At 39.0% G+C, this 19,678-nt stretch overlaps 2 protein-coding genes across 4 annotated transcripts; both read right to left on the bottom strand.

Annotated features, from left to right (window-relative positions):
* Positions 1 to 3,618: 3,618 nt before the first annotated feature.
* LOC121384142 (tubulin alpha-3 chain-like) lies at positions 3,619 to 8,797 on the bottom strand. 3 transcript variants are annotated; one of them, XM_041514395.1, is made up of 3 exons: positions 8,528 to 8,797; positions 6,181 to 6,403; positions 3,619 to 4,923 (listed from the first exon to the last, which is right to left on the bottom strand). In XM_041514395.1, the coding sequence occupies exons 1-3, from the start codon at positions 8,528 to 8,530 to the stop codon at positions 3,770 to 3,772; spliced, it is 1,380 nt and encodes a 459-aa protein (XP_041370329.1). In that variant the 5' UTR covers positions 8,531 to 8,797; the 3' UTR covers positions 3,619 to 3,769. The 3 variants fall into 3 exon arrangements, with proteins under 3 accessions (XP_041370329.1, XP_041370337.1, XP_041370346.1); XM_041514403.1 differs by having other exon boundaries at positions 3,619 to 4,918; XM_041514412.1 differs by having other exon boundaries at positions 6,228 to 6,403; positions 8,528 to 8,796.
* A 5,418-nt stretch (positions 8,798 to 14,215) lies between these two features.
* Positions 14,216 to 18,426, bottom strand: LOC121377934. The gene is made up of 5 exons (XM_041506032.1): positions 18,291 to 18,426; positions 17,774 to 17,797; positions 16,404 to 16,524; positions 15,753 to 15,848; positions 14,216 to 14,579 (listed from the first exon to the last, which is right to left on the bottom strand). Exons 1-5 carry the CDS (start codon positions 18,318 to 18,320, stop codon positions 14,446 to 14,448), a joined length of 405 nt encoding a protein of 134 aa, XP_041361966.1. The 5' UTR covers positions 18,321 to 18,426; the 3' UTR covers positions 14,216 to 14,445.
* Positions 18,427 to 19,678: the final 1,252 nt, after the last annotated feature.

Raw genomic sequence — 19,678 nt, 5'->3', positions numbered from 1 at the left:
TTTCCCTCAATGCACTCGTGTAAGGTTTTTGTTTGTTACATTGGCATTATAGAAACTCCCAAATTAAAAATAAATTATTAGTATAAAAACACAGAGAGAAAAAACATCTCAGTGCGAATTTAGTTCCATGCTTAACCAATGATTTTAAAAGGAATATAATTAACCAATTACTAATATCCTTAGAAATATAATTTATGGATAAAAGGCTTACTCATTCATAAGCGTACGAGACAGGGGGCGGGGCAAATGACCCCCAAGTGCTGGAGCAAAACCTCACATTCGGGCAAAACTTATAGAGATATTAGGAAAAATATGCTAACCTGAGACCTTTTTACCATGTATTTCCATAATTCTATCCTCAAAATTAGTTGTAATCCGTGTAAAATGCGTAGTGATTCGTTTACAACCCTATGTAATTGTTTGGTAGTAATGCTAATGTGTATAAATGTTGTTATCCAGATTCGAGCATTTTCGCTTAATTCGGGCAAAAGCCAGCCTGCCCCCGCCCCCCCCCCCCCCCCCCCGTCCGCCCCATACAAAAACAGGAGTCCGTACGCCTATGCACCGATTCACTCACTCACTCACCTTTAGCGTCCCCTTCCACCACACGTACCACCCGCTCACCTTTCGAGTTTTAGATATATGTATAACAAACCATTCTCCAACTCTGAGTTTGAAATAATTGTTCAAGCCAGCTGTATAGCAGCCAACATCACGGCTAAATTAGAAATATGTGTACAAGCCAACCAATCACGTTCCACGTCTGTACACGCCAACATCACACCTTCTAAATTAAAAATGCATGTACAAAAAGCCAGCTTTTCACGTTCCAAGTTTGTACATGCCAACGTCACATCTTCTAAATTAGAAATATTATTACAACAAGAATTCTGAGAGTAGCCTACTGCTAAAGCAATACATGTCCACTGTAGGGCCCAACAATTTTTCGTATCTCATAAATTCAAGGGCCATAACTCTATGAATAATGAGTAAATCGCCATAAAAGTCAAACTCAAATTCTCAAGGTATTCTGGGAAACAAAAAATCTGGAAAACTATTTGTGGGATAGACGGACGGACAAACAGACAGACAAAACATACGGACGGGGATGACACCTATAGTCCCCTCAGGTTAGACTGGTAGGGGTTAAACAAGCAAACCCCCTAACCTTCTAAGTTCGTACACGCCAACCTCGTACACGCCAATCTCACACCTACGAAATTAGAAATATATACTCTTCAAAAGAAGAAACGCAAAACCACATTGTCGTAACATTTGGAGAATTGATTTAATTATTGAATGGTGAGTCCGATAATTACCAAATGTTGCAGGATTGTTCACAATTCACTCTAGTCCATTGTGAGTAAGTGATAGGACACACCACCAAGGTCAAGGTCATCTGGAGTCAATACCGGGTGTGGCCTCCGCGTGTGTTGACAACTGCCTGGCACCGCCTGCCCATTGAAGCAACCAGAGTACGGATGACGTCCCGGGGGATGGTGGCCCACTCGGCCCGCAAGGCTGCTGCCAGCTCGGGCAGGGTCTGGGGCTGTGGTTGTCGCTGTCGGAGGCGTAGGTCCAACTCGTCCCATAGATGCTCAATTGGGTTCAAATCCGGTGATATCGATGGCCAAGGAAGGACATTAATGTTGTTGTTCTGTAGGAAAGCCGTTGTGAGACGTGCTGTGTGAGGCCTGGCGTTGTCATGTTGGAACACTGCGTTGGCGTTGGCCATAACTGGAACGATGTGTGGCCGGAGGATCTGGTCAATGTAGCCCTGTGCATTCAGGTTGCCCTGCACGTGGACCAGGTCAGTTCTGCCAGTGTGTGAGATGGCTGCCCACACCATGACACTACCCCCGCCGAATCTGTCCACTTCCTGCACGCAGTTTGCCGCATAACGTTCACCACGACGCCTATACACGCGACATCTTCCATCATGACGTCGGAGCAGAAATCGGGACTCGTCACTGAACCACACCTGTCTCCATCGCAGTTGAGGCCATTGTCGATGAATCTGGCACCACTGCAGTCGGAGTCGACGGTGTTGTGGTGTTAAGATGACACCTCGAACTGGACGTCTGGCACGAATTCCTACCTCACGTAGGCGGTTCCGTACGGTCTGGTCGGATATCCTGCGCAAACCTGGTATTGCTGCGGCTGTGGAGGTGGCAGTAGTCAGTCGTTCCCGAAGGTGGCGTACCCGGATGTAGCGGTCCTGCCCGGGGGTAGTGACCCGTGGTCGACCGGATCTAGGGAGGTCACGTGTTGATCCATGTTGCTGGTAACGGTCCCACAGTCTGGAGATGGTGCTTGGAGACACATGGAATGCCCTGGCAACGGCCGTTCTGGATTCGCCTGCGTCTAGTCGGCCGATGGCATTGTTTCTCTGCGGTTCACTGAGACTTGGCATGTCCTGGATTGTCAACTGTCGGCCAGATACAGAGGCCAGGCAAGCGAACACCCTGCACTTTTATACTGTCGGTGTTCATGTTGCACATGCAGACAACGCACGTGCAGTGGTGACATGGTTTGCACGTGGCTGCGTTTTTGCGAATATTCACATTTTGGAACTTTATTGTACAGTAGCTGCGTTTTATCGAATGTAACCGTGGGAATGTGTTTGGGACATGCAATGACCTTATATTCACAAAGCATGAACCGGTAGGAAACATAAAATCGGAGTTATAACCCATTTGTACCCTTTTGCGTTTCTTTTTTTGAAGAGTATATGTACAACAGGCCAGCTTTTCTCGTTCCACGTACACCCTAATCTCACACCTACGAAATTAGAAATATATGTTCAAACCAACCACTCACATTCAAAGTTCGTACACGCCAAACTCATGTTCTAAGTTCGTACACGCCAACCTCTCACGTTCTAAGTTCGTACACGTCAACCTCTCGTTCTAAGTTCGTACACGCCAACCTCTCACGTTCTAAGTTCGTACACGCCAACCTCTCACGTTCTAAGTTCGTACACGCCGACCTCTCACGTTCTAAGTTCGTACACGCCGACCTCTCACGTTCTAAGTTCGTAAACGCCGACCTCTCACGTTCTAAGTTCGTACACGCCAACCTCTCACGTTCTAAGTTCGTACACGCCAACCTCTTACGTTCTAAGTTCGTACACGCCAACCTCTCACCTACTAATTTAAAAATATACTGATGGAAAGAAATAAGGGAACACATCGAATTGTAGACCAAATTTAATTCAATACTAGCGTAGTAATGGCTGTATTTCATACCAAGTTGTAATGTGGGATTGAATGTCTGTAGTGTTGAATGTGCTGCCTATATGTTCCCAGTCAACGTCTGACAATATGAATTGATTTTTGATGCAGTCATTATTTCTTGTTTCTATCTGTGTGATCCTTTATTTCTTTCCATCAGTATATATACACAATAAGCCAGCTTTTCTCATTCCACGTTCGTACACCCTAATCTCACACCTACCAAATTAGAAATATATGTACAAGACAACCTCTCACGTTCCAAATTCGTTTACGCCAACCTCACACCTAATAAATTAGAAATAAATATATGTACAACGAACCAAACTCACGTTCACAACAAGCCAAGTAAATTAAATACTTTATTGTTATAAATAATATCCGGTAAAATATACGTATAATAGAATAAAAAAAATTTAAAAAAATAAAATATATAAATATCACAAAAGTCAAAAAATGGGGTCCATTCTAATACTCGTCTTGTGGTTGAGCTAAACCTACAGCAGCTACTATCAGCGGTCCTCTCGTCCGAAGTCTCATGCCGGGATCGTATCCTTCTTCTTCTTCTTGTTGTTGCTGTCATCAGCAGCTGGAACGACAGAGTCAACACTCACCTCCTGGTAGTCCTTCTCCAGGGCGGCCAGGTCCTCGCGTGCCTCGAAGAACTCGTCCTCCTCCATGCCCTCGCCCACGTACCAGTGGACGAAGGAGCGCTTGGACCACATGAGGTCGAACTTGTGGTTCAGTCGAGCCCAGGCTTCCACGATGGCCGTCGTGTTGCTCAGCATGCAGAGGGCGCGCGGGACCTTCCTCAGGTCGCCCTTCGGCACGACGCGCGGCGGCTGGTAATTGATGCCGATCTTGAAGCCCGTCGGACACCAGTCGACGAAGTGGAACGACTTGCTCATCTTGATGAAAGAAATGATCTTGTTAACTTCCTTGGGCGCGACGTCGCCGCGGTACAGCATGCAACAGGCCATGTATTTGCCACGGCCCGGGTCACATTTTACCATCTGGTAAGTCTTTTCAAACGCCTGGGTTGTAATGGAGGCTACAGACAGTTGCTTTTTGTCCGATATGTCTTTAGAAAGCACCGGGGCGTAGGTCGCCAGAGGGAAGTGGATTCTGGGATACGGTACCAAGTTGGTCTGGAACTCTGTCAAGTCTACATTGAGAGCGCCATCAAAGCGAAGAGACGCTGTAATGGCGCTAACTATCTGACCAATAAGTCGGTTCAGGTTGCCGTAACTCGGACTCTTCACGCCCAGTTTCGTTCGGCACAGGTCGTAGATGGCCTCGTTGTCGACAAGGAAGGCACAGTCGGAATTCTCAATCGTGGCGTGGGTCGTCAGAATGGAGTTGTACGGCTCGACGACCGCCGAGGACATCTTCGGAGATGGATAGATGGCGAATTCCAGCTTTGACTTCTTTCCGTAGTCGTTCGCCAGATGCTCCATGAGCAGAGAGGAAAATCCCGAGCCCGTACCGCCGCCAAAACTGTGGAAGATGAGGAAGCCCTGGAGGCTACTGCACAGGTCGGCCAGTTTGCGGATTCTGTCGAGAACGAGGTCGGCGATTTCCTTACCGATGGTGTAGCGACCACGGGCATAGTTGTTGGCAGCATCTTCTTTGCCGGAGATCAACTGCTCAGGGTGGTAAAGGTGGCGGTAGCAGCCAGTTCGGACCTGATCTGGAACAAAACAGTGCTTTAATACAGTACACTGCACTCGTTTATGTATATTAAAAAAATATACTAGTACATGTTTTATTTCAATTACATATCATAGGCATGAAAGACAGAGGAAACCGCCCACGACTAGAAAATTGAGTGTTTCTGGACAAGGGATGGTCCTTTTTCTCTTCTTCTTCTTCTTTGTGTGTGTGTGTGTGTGTGTGTGTGTGTGTGTGTGTGTGTGTGTGTGTGTGTGGTGTGTGTGTCAGTGGAACAAATTAATACTTTAATTGTAATTTCACAACTAAATTATTTTAAAAATATATAACTACCATAGATATTGAAACTATCATTTGACTAACGGATTTTGTTGTCGTTTAGTTTTATACACACACACACACACACACACACACTCTCTCTCTCTCTCTCTCTCTCTCTCTCTCTCTCGCTCTCTCTCTCTCTCTCTCTCTCTCTCTCTCTCTCTCTCTCTCTCTCTCTCTCTCTCTCTCTCTCTCTCTCTCTCTCTCTCTCTCTCTCTCTCTCTCTCTCTCTCTCTCTCTCTCTCTCCCTATCCAGAGAACGTCGGGGATCAAGTATGGTGTAAGGGCTACCTTCCCCAACCTGAAAATGTAATCAAATTCCCCTTACGTTTCCACACACACACGCACACACACTTAAACCTATCAAAATTTATCTTTAAAAATGCGATTTTATCTCCACGACTTTACAAAATAATATATACGACTATACATATTATGCATGTATATCCATCCAACGCGACTTCAAATGGTTATTTCTGATGGGCATTTTATACAGTTATCATTACTAGTTAGTAATGGTACAGAGGCATTCTCATACCAAATGGATGGATCCAATCAGATTTGAATTTGCATGACGTCAATTACTTCAATATAAATTAATGTTTAAGTATTCAAACCCGTAGCCTTTGTCACCATTACTTGTTAGACCAAACATTAATTATCTAAGTTAACAAACGTTTATGTTTAGCCTTATAAACCACGACCCAATCTATTCATATGGAAGGTAGTATGGCATTAAAAGGAAACGAAAACAATCGATTTCTATCTCGGAATGGTCAGGTCAGGTCATAGGGTTTTACGTGCACCTCGGAATGCTGCGCTTGTTGTTTTTAATATGCATGATACTTACGATTGTGACTATAACAAATTATTTCATTGGCTCGTACTGTTGTTCATTGTAAGGAAGCATTTGATTGGATCCAGCCAATTGGTACATGACTGTGGTGCTACATACCGACAACAGTTGGTTCCAGATCGACAAAGACACATCGGGGAACGTACCTTCCCGACCCGGTCTCACTGAAGAAAGTACTGAAGGAGTCGTCGTCGGGTGCAATGGGTCTCTTTGACGACACCTGACCATTTCGCTTGATTCCGTGTTCCAAACAGTATAGCTCCCAGCAAGAGTTACCGATTTGCACTCCGGCTTGACCAATGTGAATACTTATACATTCTTTCTACAAGATAAAAACAAATGTTTTCTTACGTTACTAAATTCGAACCCATAGGCGTCGTAAGACGAGGAAGTGGATGACTGAGGGTGGCAGTGTCGTAGCACGTTTGAAGCCAAGGTGGCCAAAATGTGCGTTACCGCCACCAATCGAGAGGCGCGCGTATGCACGCACGCACGCACACACACACACACACACACACACACACACACACATCATCCCAGTTGCTGACATCTTCCAACGGCGCCCCTACTTTCATGTGATACATTTCCATAATAAGACCTACTACAAGTTTTCAAATAAAAATGGAACATTTTTGTTATTTCTAAAATACTTTTAAACGTTCGCACTCAAGTTACATAGGCTAATGGCAGCTTCCTACGGATAATTAAGTGGCGGCCGCCAGATAATTAAGTAGCGGCCGCCAGATAATTATTTTAGAAAATATGTTCATCTCTGGCACCAACGGGCTTCCGTAGCTTCCCGTAAACTAGTAAATTTTTCTTTGAAATATAAACATTCTGTCTTCAACTATAAGCCTAGATAAAAAACAATTACAACAAAATTATTTATTATGACTGACCGGACTGGATGTATTCAGATCAGGTTAACACCCCTGTCAAAACTGTTCCATGTTCTACATTGAACAGACAACGCCATGTTTTTATTTTTCTTAAAATAATTTTAGACATATTTAATTTAAGTTTTAAAAGATAAAAAAAAAGATAAAAAAAGTACCATTCGTCAAATATATCATATCAAAAAATTACCATTGGATATGTTGTTATTTTTTGTGTTATTTTTGTGTGTGTGTTTTTTTGTTTGTTTTTTTGTACAAAGCCAAAACAAGGGTGCGAAGAGTGGCTGTCATCGACCTTAGTCCTACCAATGGCGACTTTGTTTACACGGAATGCAATCATATTACTGTTATTTATGCCTATTGTCCGAACCAAATTGTTAACAACTACGAAAAATTACTCTCCTACCTTTAATTGCCGTTAGATTTCCTCCAAAGTTTGTCCAGACACAAATCTTGAAAAAACCATTACAATGACACAGATTCCACATACCAGATGCTAACCATGTCATCTATATCGACTTCGCTGAGAGCGCATAGGGAAAAAAGCATGTAATTTTGTATCAGCTGCCATTTTGACTTTTTATGGAATATTCTTCAAGAGGGGTGAAAGGATAGGACTTAATCTAACAACGTCATAACATGTTATGATATAAAAGCAAACGTGATGACGTCATATTATTATTTTTTTTGTTATTATTATTATTATTATTATTTTAATGATACCACTAGAGATCATCGATTTCATATTAATTGTGTCATATACTTTGGAGGCTTTCACCCCTCTTGAAGAGTATTCCATAAACAAACAACATGGCAGACGGCAGAAAACTGCATGTATTTTTCCCTATGCAATCTCAGCAAAGACAATATCGGCGACATCGTTGCAGTCTCGTGTGTGGAATCTGTATATTTGTAGTGGTTTTTTTGCGATTTGTGTCTGGATAAACTTTGGAGGAAATCTAACGGCAATTAAAGGCAGGCGAGTAATTTTTTGTAGTTGTTAACAATTTGGTTCGGACAATAGTTTATGTGTGGGATCCATTAATTTGTAATTATTCATTACAAATAATTGTAAAAATAGAGAAATATGGCACTTCAAAATTGTATGATACGACACCTTTAAAATGAAGGCTGTTACGGGGTATATAGTGTTGTTCCAGGGGCCGTTCAATTATTACATAATGTATATACGGATTAATATTAATATTTAATCACCAACCCTATTATATAACTTTTTGCAACACTTAGACCACAGCTTCCTCCTTAAAAAAATCCGTAACGCTCGTCAACAACCCTCCCCATATTCCTGTCACTATAATACAATTTAACCATTACTGGATTTTGTGTTGGTTTTTTTGTTTTATTTTGGTAATATTGGCCTACCTTAGATTTTGCGTTACGTAATTGTTGAACGGTCCCTTTTTACCGTTTATTTGTAACTTGTATAACAAAGAAAACTTTCGAATAAAATAGTTTGATCCAAGATTTTAAAATCGAGTAATACAAATTGCAAACCTTTCCGACGAAGATCGAACATATATATTACTTACCATTATGATTAGGCTATGTATTTAAGGACCCTCGATATTGTAACCCCAACATCTGGCTTGTGACGTCATTACTAACTGAGTCTCCTTTCATATTAGTTTGACCATGACGTCACTATCTATTTTTTTGCCAGGTGCGGTGAACGTCTAGTTGGTCAAGGGGTTAAGACCGCCGCTTTTCCGATATGTGAGACTGAGCATCGAAATTTTGAATCCCGCCGATATATAATCAGTATACCAAATCGATACTTCAAAATAAGCGCAACTATAAAATGAATATCACGTCACAGGTTGTGACGTCATGCTCATTTGACGCACTTTCACTATCTGTTTGAGGTTTGTTAGGTTTTTTGTTTTTTTTATCAGGGACGGATCCAGGGCCAATATTTTCGAAGCCATTAACGTAAAACCTAAAGTCCGAACCAAAATGTTAACAACTACGATGAATTGCTCTCCTACTTTCATTTTTCGTTAGATTTTACCCACATTTTGTCCAGACAGAAATCTTGAAAAAAACCCATTACAATAACACAGACTCCACATACTAGATGATAACCATGTCAGCTATATCGACTTCGCTGAGAAAAACATGTAATTTTGTGCCGGATGCCATTTTGACTTTTTATGGAATATTCTCTGAGGGTGAAAGGATATGACTTAATCTAACAACGTCATAACATGTTACGATATAAAAGCATACGTGATTACGTCATATTTATATATTTCTAGTAGTATTTGTTTGTTTAAAGATATCACTAGAGATAATTATGTCACATACTTTGGAGGCTTTCACCCCTCTTGAAGAGTATTCCATAAAAAAGCAAACTGGCAGAACGCAGGAAACTGAATAATAATAATAATAATAATAATAATAATAATAATAATAATAATCTTTATTTAAAGAAGGTTACACAAATAGTAGTACACTAATCTTCCTTGTGACCTTCTGTCTATTAAGTATTAAACATTATTACTCAACATATAATGAAATGAATAATGTAATAACAAAACACAACGTAATTATTCTTCATTAAATGCATCGAAACTATAAGGTAAATACCCATGATGCATACATAATTAATACAATTTTGTTTACATATACAAACAAATGTTATCACAACTTGATATAATCATAAACAAATATAATTTAAACGTATCAATGTCTCCTGAGTAAAGATTTTACTGAACATTACCAAGAGCCAGTGTTGTTATGAATTTTTTATATTGTCTTTTAAATGAAGGTAAGGATACACTTTTTTAAATAGAATCTGGTATTGTATTCCATGTTTCAACACCGGAATATCTGAAGGAGTGTTTATACAATTCAGTGTTGGGTCTTGGCAATACAAGGTTATTATGTGTTGCTGATCTCAGGTTATATTTATTTGAGCCTGATGATGGTATGAAATAATCACTTATATATGCAGGTGTCAGATTGTTCAACGCCTTATATACTAATGTACCCGTATGGTATGTGCACCTACAATCAAAAGGCAAAGAGATCTGCTGAAAGAGTTAGCAGTGGTTTATCAAGGATTAGCCTAGCCTATCTTTTTTTGTAACTTTATTAATCTGTCAACGTATGTTTTATTGCAGTGACACCATGTTACTGACAGATAATCAAATATGGGAAGAATATATGCATTATAGAATAGATATTTTGATTATGGGGTGAGAAATTTGCTAATTCGTCGCAAAAGAGCCAGTTTAGATGAAACTTGTGAACAAATGTGATCAACTTGTGTGTTCCAACTAAGATTTTGATCAACACAGAGACCTAAATGTTTTTGACAATGAGCAGGTGATATAGGGTTATTATTGATATTTAGTTGCAACTGACCAGTTTGGCCCAATTTTTGCTGTGTACCAATTAACATACATGTAGTTTTAGATGGGTTTATAGACATATTATTATTGATGCACCAAGAATTTACAGCATCTAAGTTTGTTTGTAACATAGTCTGTATTACAGACAAATGTCTGCCAGATGTGTGTAATGTCGTGTCATCTGCATACATATCTACATTGACATTTTGAGTAGATAAAGGAAGATCATTTATAAACATAAGAAATAAAATAGGCCCAAGAATAGAGCCTTGAGGCACACCAGATACTATACCCAATTCTTTGTAGCTAATATTGTTAATTTGTATAAGCTGTTTTCTGTTGTTTAAGTACGACTTAAACCATTCAACTGTATTCGGTGACAGTCGATATACATGAAGTTTTTGTAGCAAGATTTGATGATCCACCAAGTCAAATGCTTTGCTCAAATCTAAAAATACAGAACCAATTATGTTTCCTTTATCAAGTTGTTCTAACCACTGGTCTATTAGAGATGTTAGTGCTGCCTGACATGAGTGTTTGTCTCTAAATCCTGACTGAGCATTGTGTAGTAGTTCATATTTGTAAAGATAATCTTTTAATTGTTTTGAGACATGTTCTTCAAATATTTTAGAAATTGTGGGTAAAATAGATATAGGTCTGTAATTATTAGGGTCGTCTTTACATCCACCTTTGTGACATGACATTACTCTTGCTGTCCTCAGCTTCTGTGGAAAGGTACATGTATCAATACTCATATTAATAATGTATGCTACCGAGGGGGCTATATAGGTAATCTCTGCTGGACTAGTTTCTCAAGAGTATCAAATGCTAGTGTATTTGAATTTGTTTTGGGGAATGATTTTGATATATTTACAAAATGTTGATTTAGATCTTCTAGTATTTCCAATGTGTCTGTGGTAGTTTTATTGTTATATATCAACTTCATTGGTACTGGATTTCTGTTTACACATAGTGTAATGCTTTTTAGGTGTTTCCAGAGATAACCAGGATTTTTACTGTCAGAAACTGCATTATTAAAGAAATCAATAAGATTTGTTATCTTGTTTCTCCAGACTTTGTACAGTTCCCAGTTTTTACACCCATGGTACTTGTCTCTCTTTTGCCTAGCTTGTTTAATTTCTTCAGAATACCATTCAGGTTGGTGCATTCGTTTAACCCTTTTAGTTTTAACTGGGGCATGCTTATCTAGCAGTTCAGTTAGAATTGAGTAGTTTATTCAATGCATTATCTGGATTACTAATCAATTTTGTACCATCTAGATCAGACATTGCTAAATCAGAGATAAATTAATTTGTAGTTTTGACAGATGAAAGAAATAAAACGTATATCATATCACAAAATTACGGTTGGAGATGTTTTATTTATTGAAAAAGAATAAGAATTGTGTACGATGTAACGAAGCCAAAACAAGGGTCCAAAAAGTGACTGTCGTCGACCTTAACTATCGTGTATTAAAAGCTCGTTGGTTAGTAGTGTTCCCGTCTCAAGTTTTGGTATTGCGCTCATTAAATTGTAAATATTTGTCACCGTTTTCGTCTGTTTTCATTTCAAATTTTCCACAAAATAACATTTTAAACAAACCAAGCACAAACTTTGTTTACATATCGCGAAGGGCATTCCCGGTAACCATGTGCTATAAATAGTAGCGTTGAATACGGTATAGTTCCGGCAGTTGAGTTGAATACGGAAAGTTGTAGTCAATTCTTGTATTCAGAGCTGTATTTATATAGTAAGATTTAATGGGTATGTAATAAAGTATTGTATTGCGAGTGTGTTCTGTATTGTAATTAGTTAATTACATTCTTTTTCCGGGATCAAATGAAAATAACACCCAGGAAGCTAATGACGTCATTAGAAAGTGCCGGAACAGGCGAAGTTGACGATTCAAGGGTCTACAGTTAGATTGTAGCCAGGTATTTTTTTTTCAAGAAATACAAAATATACAGTTAGTTCCGTTGAAAAACGATTCAGTTTACAATGGACATAACCATATTGTACAATTTCTTTGAGCTACAAAATAATGATATATACATACAGGTAAACAGTGGTGATGTACATAAATAGATATATTTATATTGGGCCTATACGATCTGTAGAGATTGCATAAAAAAGCCTATTAAATACAGCTATTTCTCGAATTTGCAGCAAGATATAAATATTTACCTAAATTGCGCATTTGCTTAATATTAATACACCCGCAAATGTTTAATTTTTTACCTCAGAATAACAACACCTTCGGTCAAAAATGACATTTGCGGGATCAAATAGACAATAACACCCGCAAATTTAAAAACTCCATATGGTTATCTCGTAAATAAGCACCGTGCCTCAAATGAAACGCCGGCCTTCAACAAACGCCTGGTAAGACAGCTGAAAACTATTTAGGCCTACTCCCTGGCATCATTTAAAAAACCACAAAGAAACTTATTAAAAATGACTGGTCCCTTTTTATCACTTTTTATCTCGAATAAGCGCCGGATTCCAATAAATGCCGGAAATACGGTATTTTGTAAGATACTAGTGAAATAAAATTTAATAAGTAGGCATAACACTTTTTACACATTATTGTGAATGCAAAGTATAGATCTAATAAAATTGTAAAATCAGTTCTTAACTGTGACGTAAACCCATAAGCGTACGAGACGGGGGCAGGGGGTTAACTGTCCCCCCCCCCCCCCCCCCCCTAGTTCTGGAGCAAATCCTTAAATTTTTGCAAAAAACGATTGATATAATCGGGCAAAATGTGCTAACCTGAGGCCTTTTTACCTTGTATTTCCATATCATTCTACCCGCAAAATTAGTTGTAATCCATGTGAAAATAAGTAGTGATTCGTTTGCAACCCGATAATATAGCTGTTTGGCAGTAATACTAATATGAAAACAATTTGTTATCAAGATTTTCGTTTAATTCGGGCAAAACCCAGCCCCCCCCCCCCCCCCCCCCCCCCCCACCCCCACACACAAATTTGAGCCCGTACGCAATCTGATTAAAATTAGCTCTACTGGTCTCACCACGTGTAATAGTGGAGCTAATTTTAACTAGACTGGCCCGTACGCCTATGCGTACACCTCACGGTGTGTGTGTGTGTGTGTGTGTGTGTGTGTGTGTGTGTGTGTGTGTGTGTGTGTTTTAAAAACGTCTTGGCTATTTTTATTTTTAAATATAAAACATTGCTACTCAAGGTAGACTCCCCCAGATTCCCCCCAAGATATGTACCTCTCCCCCCAAAAAATGCAACCCCCCCCCCCCCCCCCCCCCCCCCCCGCATCCGACACAAAACGTTATGCCTTTAGACTTTTACGAATTGGCCTAATTATATTTTGGGACATGCAGTTAACCTATTTTTAAAAAAACACACCATCAAACAAAATCCCCACAAAATCAAATCAAAATAAAACAAAACTATACACACACACACACACACGCACGCAGACACACACCATAAAAACAACAAAAGAACAACACCACCCCTCCAAAAACCAAGAAAGAAAGAACGAAATGTTTTTTTTTAACGACGCACTCAACACATTTTATTTACGGTCATATGGCGTAAGACATCTGGTTAAGCTCCACACATATATTGAGAGAGGAAACCCGCTATCGCCACTTCATGGGCTACTCTTTTCGATTAGCAGCAAGGGTTATTTTATATGTACCATCCCACAGACAGGGTAGTATATACCACGGCCTTTGATGTATCAGTCATGGCGCACTGGCTGAAACGAGAAATAGTCCAATGGGCCCACCGACGGGATCGATCCGAGACTGACCGCGCATTGAGCCAGCGCTTTACCACTGGGATACACCCCGCCCCTTTACAAAAAAAACAACAACAAAGCAAACAGTTTGCACACTATATAACTTTATTATTTCTCACTAATAATCATATAGGCTACATAAGCGTCGTAAGCACTGCCCCAACCCTGAACTCAACTTATAATGCACTACAATCCCAGTTGAACATCACAATCATATTTACCATCCCCCTCCCCTCCCTTCCCACCTCCCACTCCTCCAGTTGTTGCCACCCGACGCCTATGTAGTTCCCCACAGATGGTTTGTGTATTCCGGTTTATGCAGGTAGATAGCAGTGTGGATTTTTCATGCAGTTGGACCAGTATTCGTGTTGTTTTTGTGCGTAACTAGCGTCAACGCAGGTTGATGATGGGCAGCAGATACCGGACATAGGGCGGTAGCAGGATAAACCTGGAGCGACAAAAACTATATAGTAAGCATTCTGAGAGTACTACTGAAGCAATACGTGTCCCCAGCATGGCCAAACAAATTTTCGTATCTTCTAAGTTCAAGGGCCATAACTTTGTGGAAAATGTGTACATTTGATCTGTAACAGTACATGATAAAGTCATACACAAAATTTCAGCTAAATATCGGAAAACGTATTTTTGTATCTTTGTTCAAGGGCCATAACTCTGTGAAAAAGGGTACGTAATCTTTAACAGTACACGATAAAGCTATATAATATATACAACATTTCAGCTGAATATCTTTAGGTATTGTGAAAACAACAGTCCGGAAAACTATATATGGAACAGACGGAAAGTCGGAGACGAAACCTATAGTCCCCTCCTGTTGGACCAATAGGTTACTAAATAACGTTTGTTTTGTTTAACGACACCTCTAGAGCGCATTGATTTATTACTCAGCTATTGGATGTCAAACATATGATAATTTTGACAGTTATAGAAATAAAACCCGCTACAGTTTTACATTGGTAGCAAGGGATTTTTTACATGCACCATCCCACAGACAGGATAGCACATACCACAGCATTTGATATACCAGTCGCGGTACACTGGCTGGGACGAGAAATAGCACAATGCGCCAACCGACAGAGATCGATCCTAGACCGACCGCACATCAGGCGTGCGCTTTACCACTGGGCTACGTCCCGCCCCAAATATTCTTATTATTATTATTCACTTACGTCGGTTGATTAAAATTTTTTAAATAAAAATAAAAATAAATAAATAAACAACCACTTTATTACATAGGCCTACTTTTCCCGCTATTCATCTTCAAAAATAGGACTTTTTGTTTTTTTAATCACCCGATATAAATGAACAAAATGGCACTGAGTGAAAAAGTGAGACGCACCTTTGAAAAACAGCCAGTTACTTTAGTACTGCAATGTATACTATTAAAATACTTTAGGCATGACAATATATAACGGCAGTCGTCTTTAGAAACACCCAGCCATCAAAGCTAGTACGTACATTCCCCTAATAAAACTTAATTTATTATAATATTCAGGAACCATCGTGTTTTCAGGCAATCCTGAAAGTGTGTTCACCCTCTTAAATCCGCGCCTTTGACGGGTTTCTAAATTAACAATTATCCCACGAGTAATTTTTTACGAACCTGTGTCACACTGGCATGTGCCGTCACACATCTCCCCCTTCTGGGCTTTCCCTGCTACACAGGTTCCAGACGCAGGTGAGCCCAAAATTGGTCCGCCTGTAAAATCGAAAATCATACTTGTTATTTAATAGCATCGATTATAGAAGCATGATTGAGATTCTATATGAAATCGCTATATAAGATGTTTTCTATCCAATGTTATATCCAATGAAATTATAAGCCTTATAGATACATTTACAAATCAAATCAAACCAAAAAGGTAAGAGAAGCGGGGTGGGGGGGGGGGGGGGGGGGGGTGAAGTGAGAGTGAGATAATGAGTTACACACACACATAGTAAGAGAGAGAGAGAGAGAGAGAGAGAGAGAGAGAGAGAGAGAGAGAGAGAGAGAGAGAGAGAGTGAGTGAGTGAGTGAGTTAAATTAAAAACAAAAAATCAAAATCTATCAAAGTACAAGTGTAATATTTTCACTATTTTGTAATAAAACGTTTGACTGGTACATTCATAAATGTGTAGCAATGGACGAAACAGTATGTCTAATGTTGTTGTTTTGTAGAAATGTGACTAGGTGTCATCACTCCTAACACCTCGGCTGCTGCTAATTAACAAAATAAAAATGGTTTCGAGAAATGTTACTTGAGAAATATAGTACCGAATATTCCCCCTGGACCATTGCCTTCCGCCGTTGAGATGACGTGGTTACCGGCGTCACGACAGCAGTGGTTCGATCCACAAGCATAGGAACTCCGGCACGTCGTGCCCGCTGTGGCAGCCTATTCAAATAATCAATGAGATAGTGAATGAATTTATAACTGAATGAATGCATGTATGAGCTTATGAATGAATGAATCAATCAATCAATCAATCAAATAATGCTTAATTATATATCGTCATGAAAAACATTGACTTTTGAGTGTCAAACAAAGGTATATTTATAAAAGGCTGAATTTCTTTTTACGTGAATACAATTCTCAGTAAAACAGTATAACTTGTGAAAAAAACAAAAAACACAAACGCATTTGTTGTTGTTTTTTTTGCGAATTTTGAATGACATGTTATAGAGGGCAAAATTCCACTTCTTTTGGTATCAAAACTCGTAAAAATTAAAAATGTGTATAGGTGCAAAGCTGTTATGACTACACAATGCAGGTATTTTTCAGAAGCAGCATGAGCATGAAAATGGGCCGAGAATTTAAAAAAAATTTTTAAACATTCTGTTTGACATAACAAGTGACCAAACTGAGCCGCATCTAGTACCCCCCCCCTCCACACACACACACACACACACACACACACACACACACACTATTATACATGTACACTGGTTTAGGAAAACGGGTAGAATAGAACTGCTATTGACATAACGACATAACTTAAGGTTAATGTTAATGTTAGTTTTTAAAACATGTGTTGATACATTTTCACGTTATGTTGGCTTAATTATATCGCTATATCGATTAATCGCCCAGAAATATTTCATTTTGTAGTAAAACAAATGTATAAATCATGTCGTTATATCGATCTTCTATGCCACCATACAAACTAGATAATTTTCTAACAATAAAACTAAAACAATACATGTTCAGCAATTTATCCATGACTTTGTAAGAACAGTCGGCAAACCTTCATCACTTGACTAGGTTTAATGAAGTTTTATTATTGTGAACAGAACTTCCAACACACCAGACTACAGATTGTTGATGGTACGGTTCTAATGATGATGATGTTGGAACATGGATACAGCAAGAACTAGTTTATTAACTAAACCCCTATCAAATGATATGTGGCAAGTTACTGTAACACTTATAATAAATTGTTTTATTTTGTTTAGTTTATATTGTTCATTATTCTTATCATTAACTTTGTTATTGCTGGGTCACCAGACTGTGTTTATATGTATAATTATATGTATACACCATATGTAAGCACGGAAATAAAGCATTTTGTATTGTATTGTATTGTATTGCGTATTGTATTGTATTGTATTGTATTGTATTGATGGTCATGAAAGAAGTCACCTACCTGCGTGCAGCTAACAACTACAACCTGAAAAATAAAAATAAACATACAACAAATATAAAACATGAATCATTAGTTTGAAGAAGAAAAAGTTGCATGTAATATATTGGCATGCGATTGCATATGGTAAGGACAATAAACAGACAGACAGACATATATATATATATATATATATATATATATATATATATATATATATATATATATATATATATAAAATAATAATAATAATAATAATAATAATAATAATATATGTATGTATGTATGTATGTATGTATGTATGTATGTATATGGTAAGGACTATAAACAAACAGACACACAGACACACACACACACACACACACACATATATATATATATATATATATATATATATATATATAGAGAGAGAGAGAGAGAGAGAGAGAGAGAGAGAGAGAGAGAGAGAGAGAGAGAGAGAGAGAGAGAGAGAGAGAGAGAATTACCATGCAGTAGCATATACAATATTTGTGTTTAAATAAATAGAATTCTAGTAACATACGGCAAGTATAAATCGTGCTAGTAGACTCATGGCGTGTAATTAAATGAAAGCGGATCTGCAGCTAGTATATCCGCGATAACGGTCAGCTGACTTACACGTACACCTTTGGTGCCACACCTGTGTGGGCCGAATTGCATTTTGGGGAGATAAGATTCTATTTATAGCACGTTGTAAAGTCGTGCCGTACCCAGGCGCTATTCCAGAACAGATCACACGGGAGAGGGAGTGAAAGAGGTGGGGTGTGAGAAGCAATTTTGTTTTACACACCCACCACCCACTTAATAAAATTGTATTTAAACCGTTGGGGTGGGGGAAGCGGCAGACCCACCAAGCATGAAAATAATGATTACCTCATCCCCCACATGGCCATTTGTGGAACAGCCCATGCATTATTTAACAAGTATACGTGGTTATTAATGTAGCAGGTGGGTGTTGTGTTGATTTATCACAAACTGTAGGTTCTGATCATACTTGTATTTATTCACAACGTGGGAACACGTACACGAGTTCGAAGACAAACACGAACACAGGCCCTAAAATACATAATGTAACAATAATTTAAAAAAAAGAGTTTGGTTTGTTTAACGATATATTTTCAATTTACTAATTTATTCCAAATTAAATGTATCCCTTCAATAAAAATTCCCTCTTTCTGTCCTGGACAGGAGATCTGGCGCAAACCAGAACTCGTGCCCACGATGGACGTGCCTGACCTTTTAGTGGATATGAGCACAACAACAACAACAACAAAAAAAAAAAATATCTACTTGCTTCCGTCGTGCTTAATAAGTCCTGGAGAGCGATTCCTATTTTACCCTGAAATATCTGGTCACTGGTAAAATGACTGAATTCATCCCAAAGAGAAATACAATTTATCAGAAGATATATTTATTATACCACTTCATTTCTACAGATCTAATAACGTATATTTATAATTGGCGATTATATGTATCATTAGTAAAGAGTTTAAGTAGCTTGAGATTAGGCCTATGTTTAAAATTAACCATGAAACCAAACACTAGGTACCTTTTGTAACTTTTATGTTACGTGATGAAATGTAGACATTCCATTGGATGCCGGTAGACATCAGTGGTGTAAACCGTTCACACTACACGACGCGACAGTCGCGTCGCGTCGTAGACCCGTTCACACTATACGACGGCCGCCGTCTGCGACCGAACGTGTTAAATGCAGTCGGGCCGACTAAAAATTAGTCGCCGACGGCTGATTTTTCAATACACACTACACGACGCGACTCAACTGTTGAGTTGAGTTGGGTCGTGTCGTATAATGTGATATAGGCTTAAAACCGTCATAAGGTATGGCATGTCATATTGAATTCATTACCTACGACGGTTTTACGATAGTTTAGCGCTAAGATAGCTTTG

The sequence above is a fragment of the Gigantopelta aegis genome, chromosome 2 (assembly GCF_016097555.1).
Source record: "Gigantopelta aegis isolate Gae_Host chromosome 2, Gae_host_genome, whole genome shotgun sequence".
Classification (NCBI taxonomy): Eukaryota; Metazoa; Mollusca; class Gastropoda; order Neomphalida; family Peltospiridae; genus Gigantopelta; species Gigantopelta aegis.
The sequence above is the reverse complement of the archived record's forward strand: the minus strand, read 5'-3'. Positions and strand labels throughout refer to the sequence as shown.

What these genes read in the sequence shown, in the direction of transcription:
- LOC121377934 (XM_041506032.1), bottom strand. Translation starts at nt 18,320, where the DNA reads ATGAGTCTACTAGCACGATTTATACTTGCC. An exon ending in TAGCACGATTTATACTTGCC is followed by an intron (nt 17,798 to 18,290) that starts GTATGTTACTAG and finishes TTTATTTTTCAG; the next exon opens with GTTGTAGTTGTTAGCTGCAC. An exon ending in TAGTTGTTAGCTGCACGCAG is followed by an intron (nt 16,525 to 17,773) that starts GTAGGTGACTTC and finishes TTATTTGAATAG; the next exon opens with GCTGCCACAGCGGGCACGAC.
- LOC121384142 (XM_041514395.1), bottom strand. An exon ending in TCTGGAACCAACTGTTGTCG is followed by an intron (nt 4,924 to 6,180) that starts GTATGTAGCACC and finishes GTTTTGTTCCAG; the next exon opens with ATCAGGTCCGAACTGGCTGC.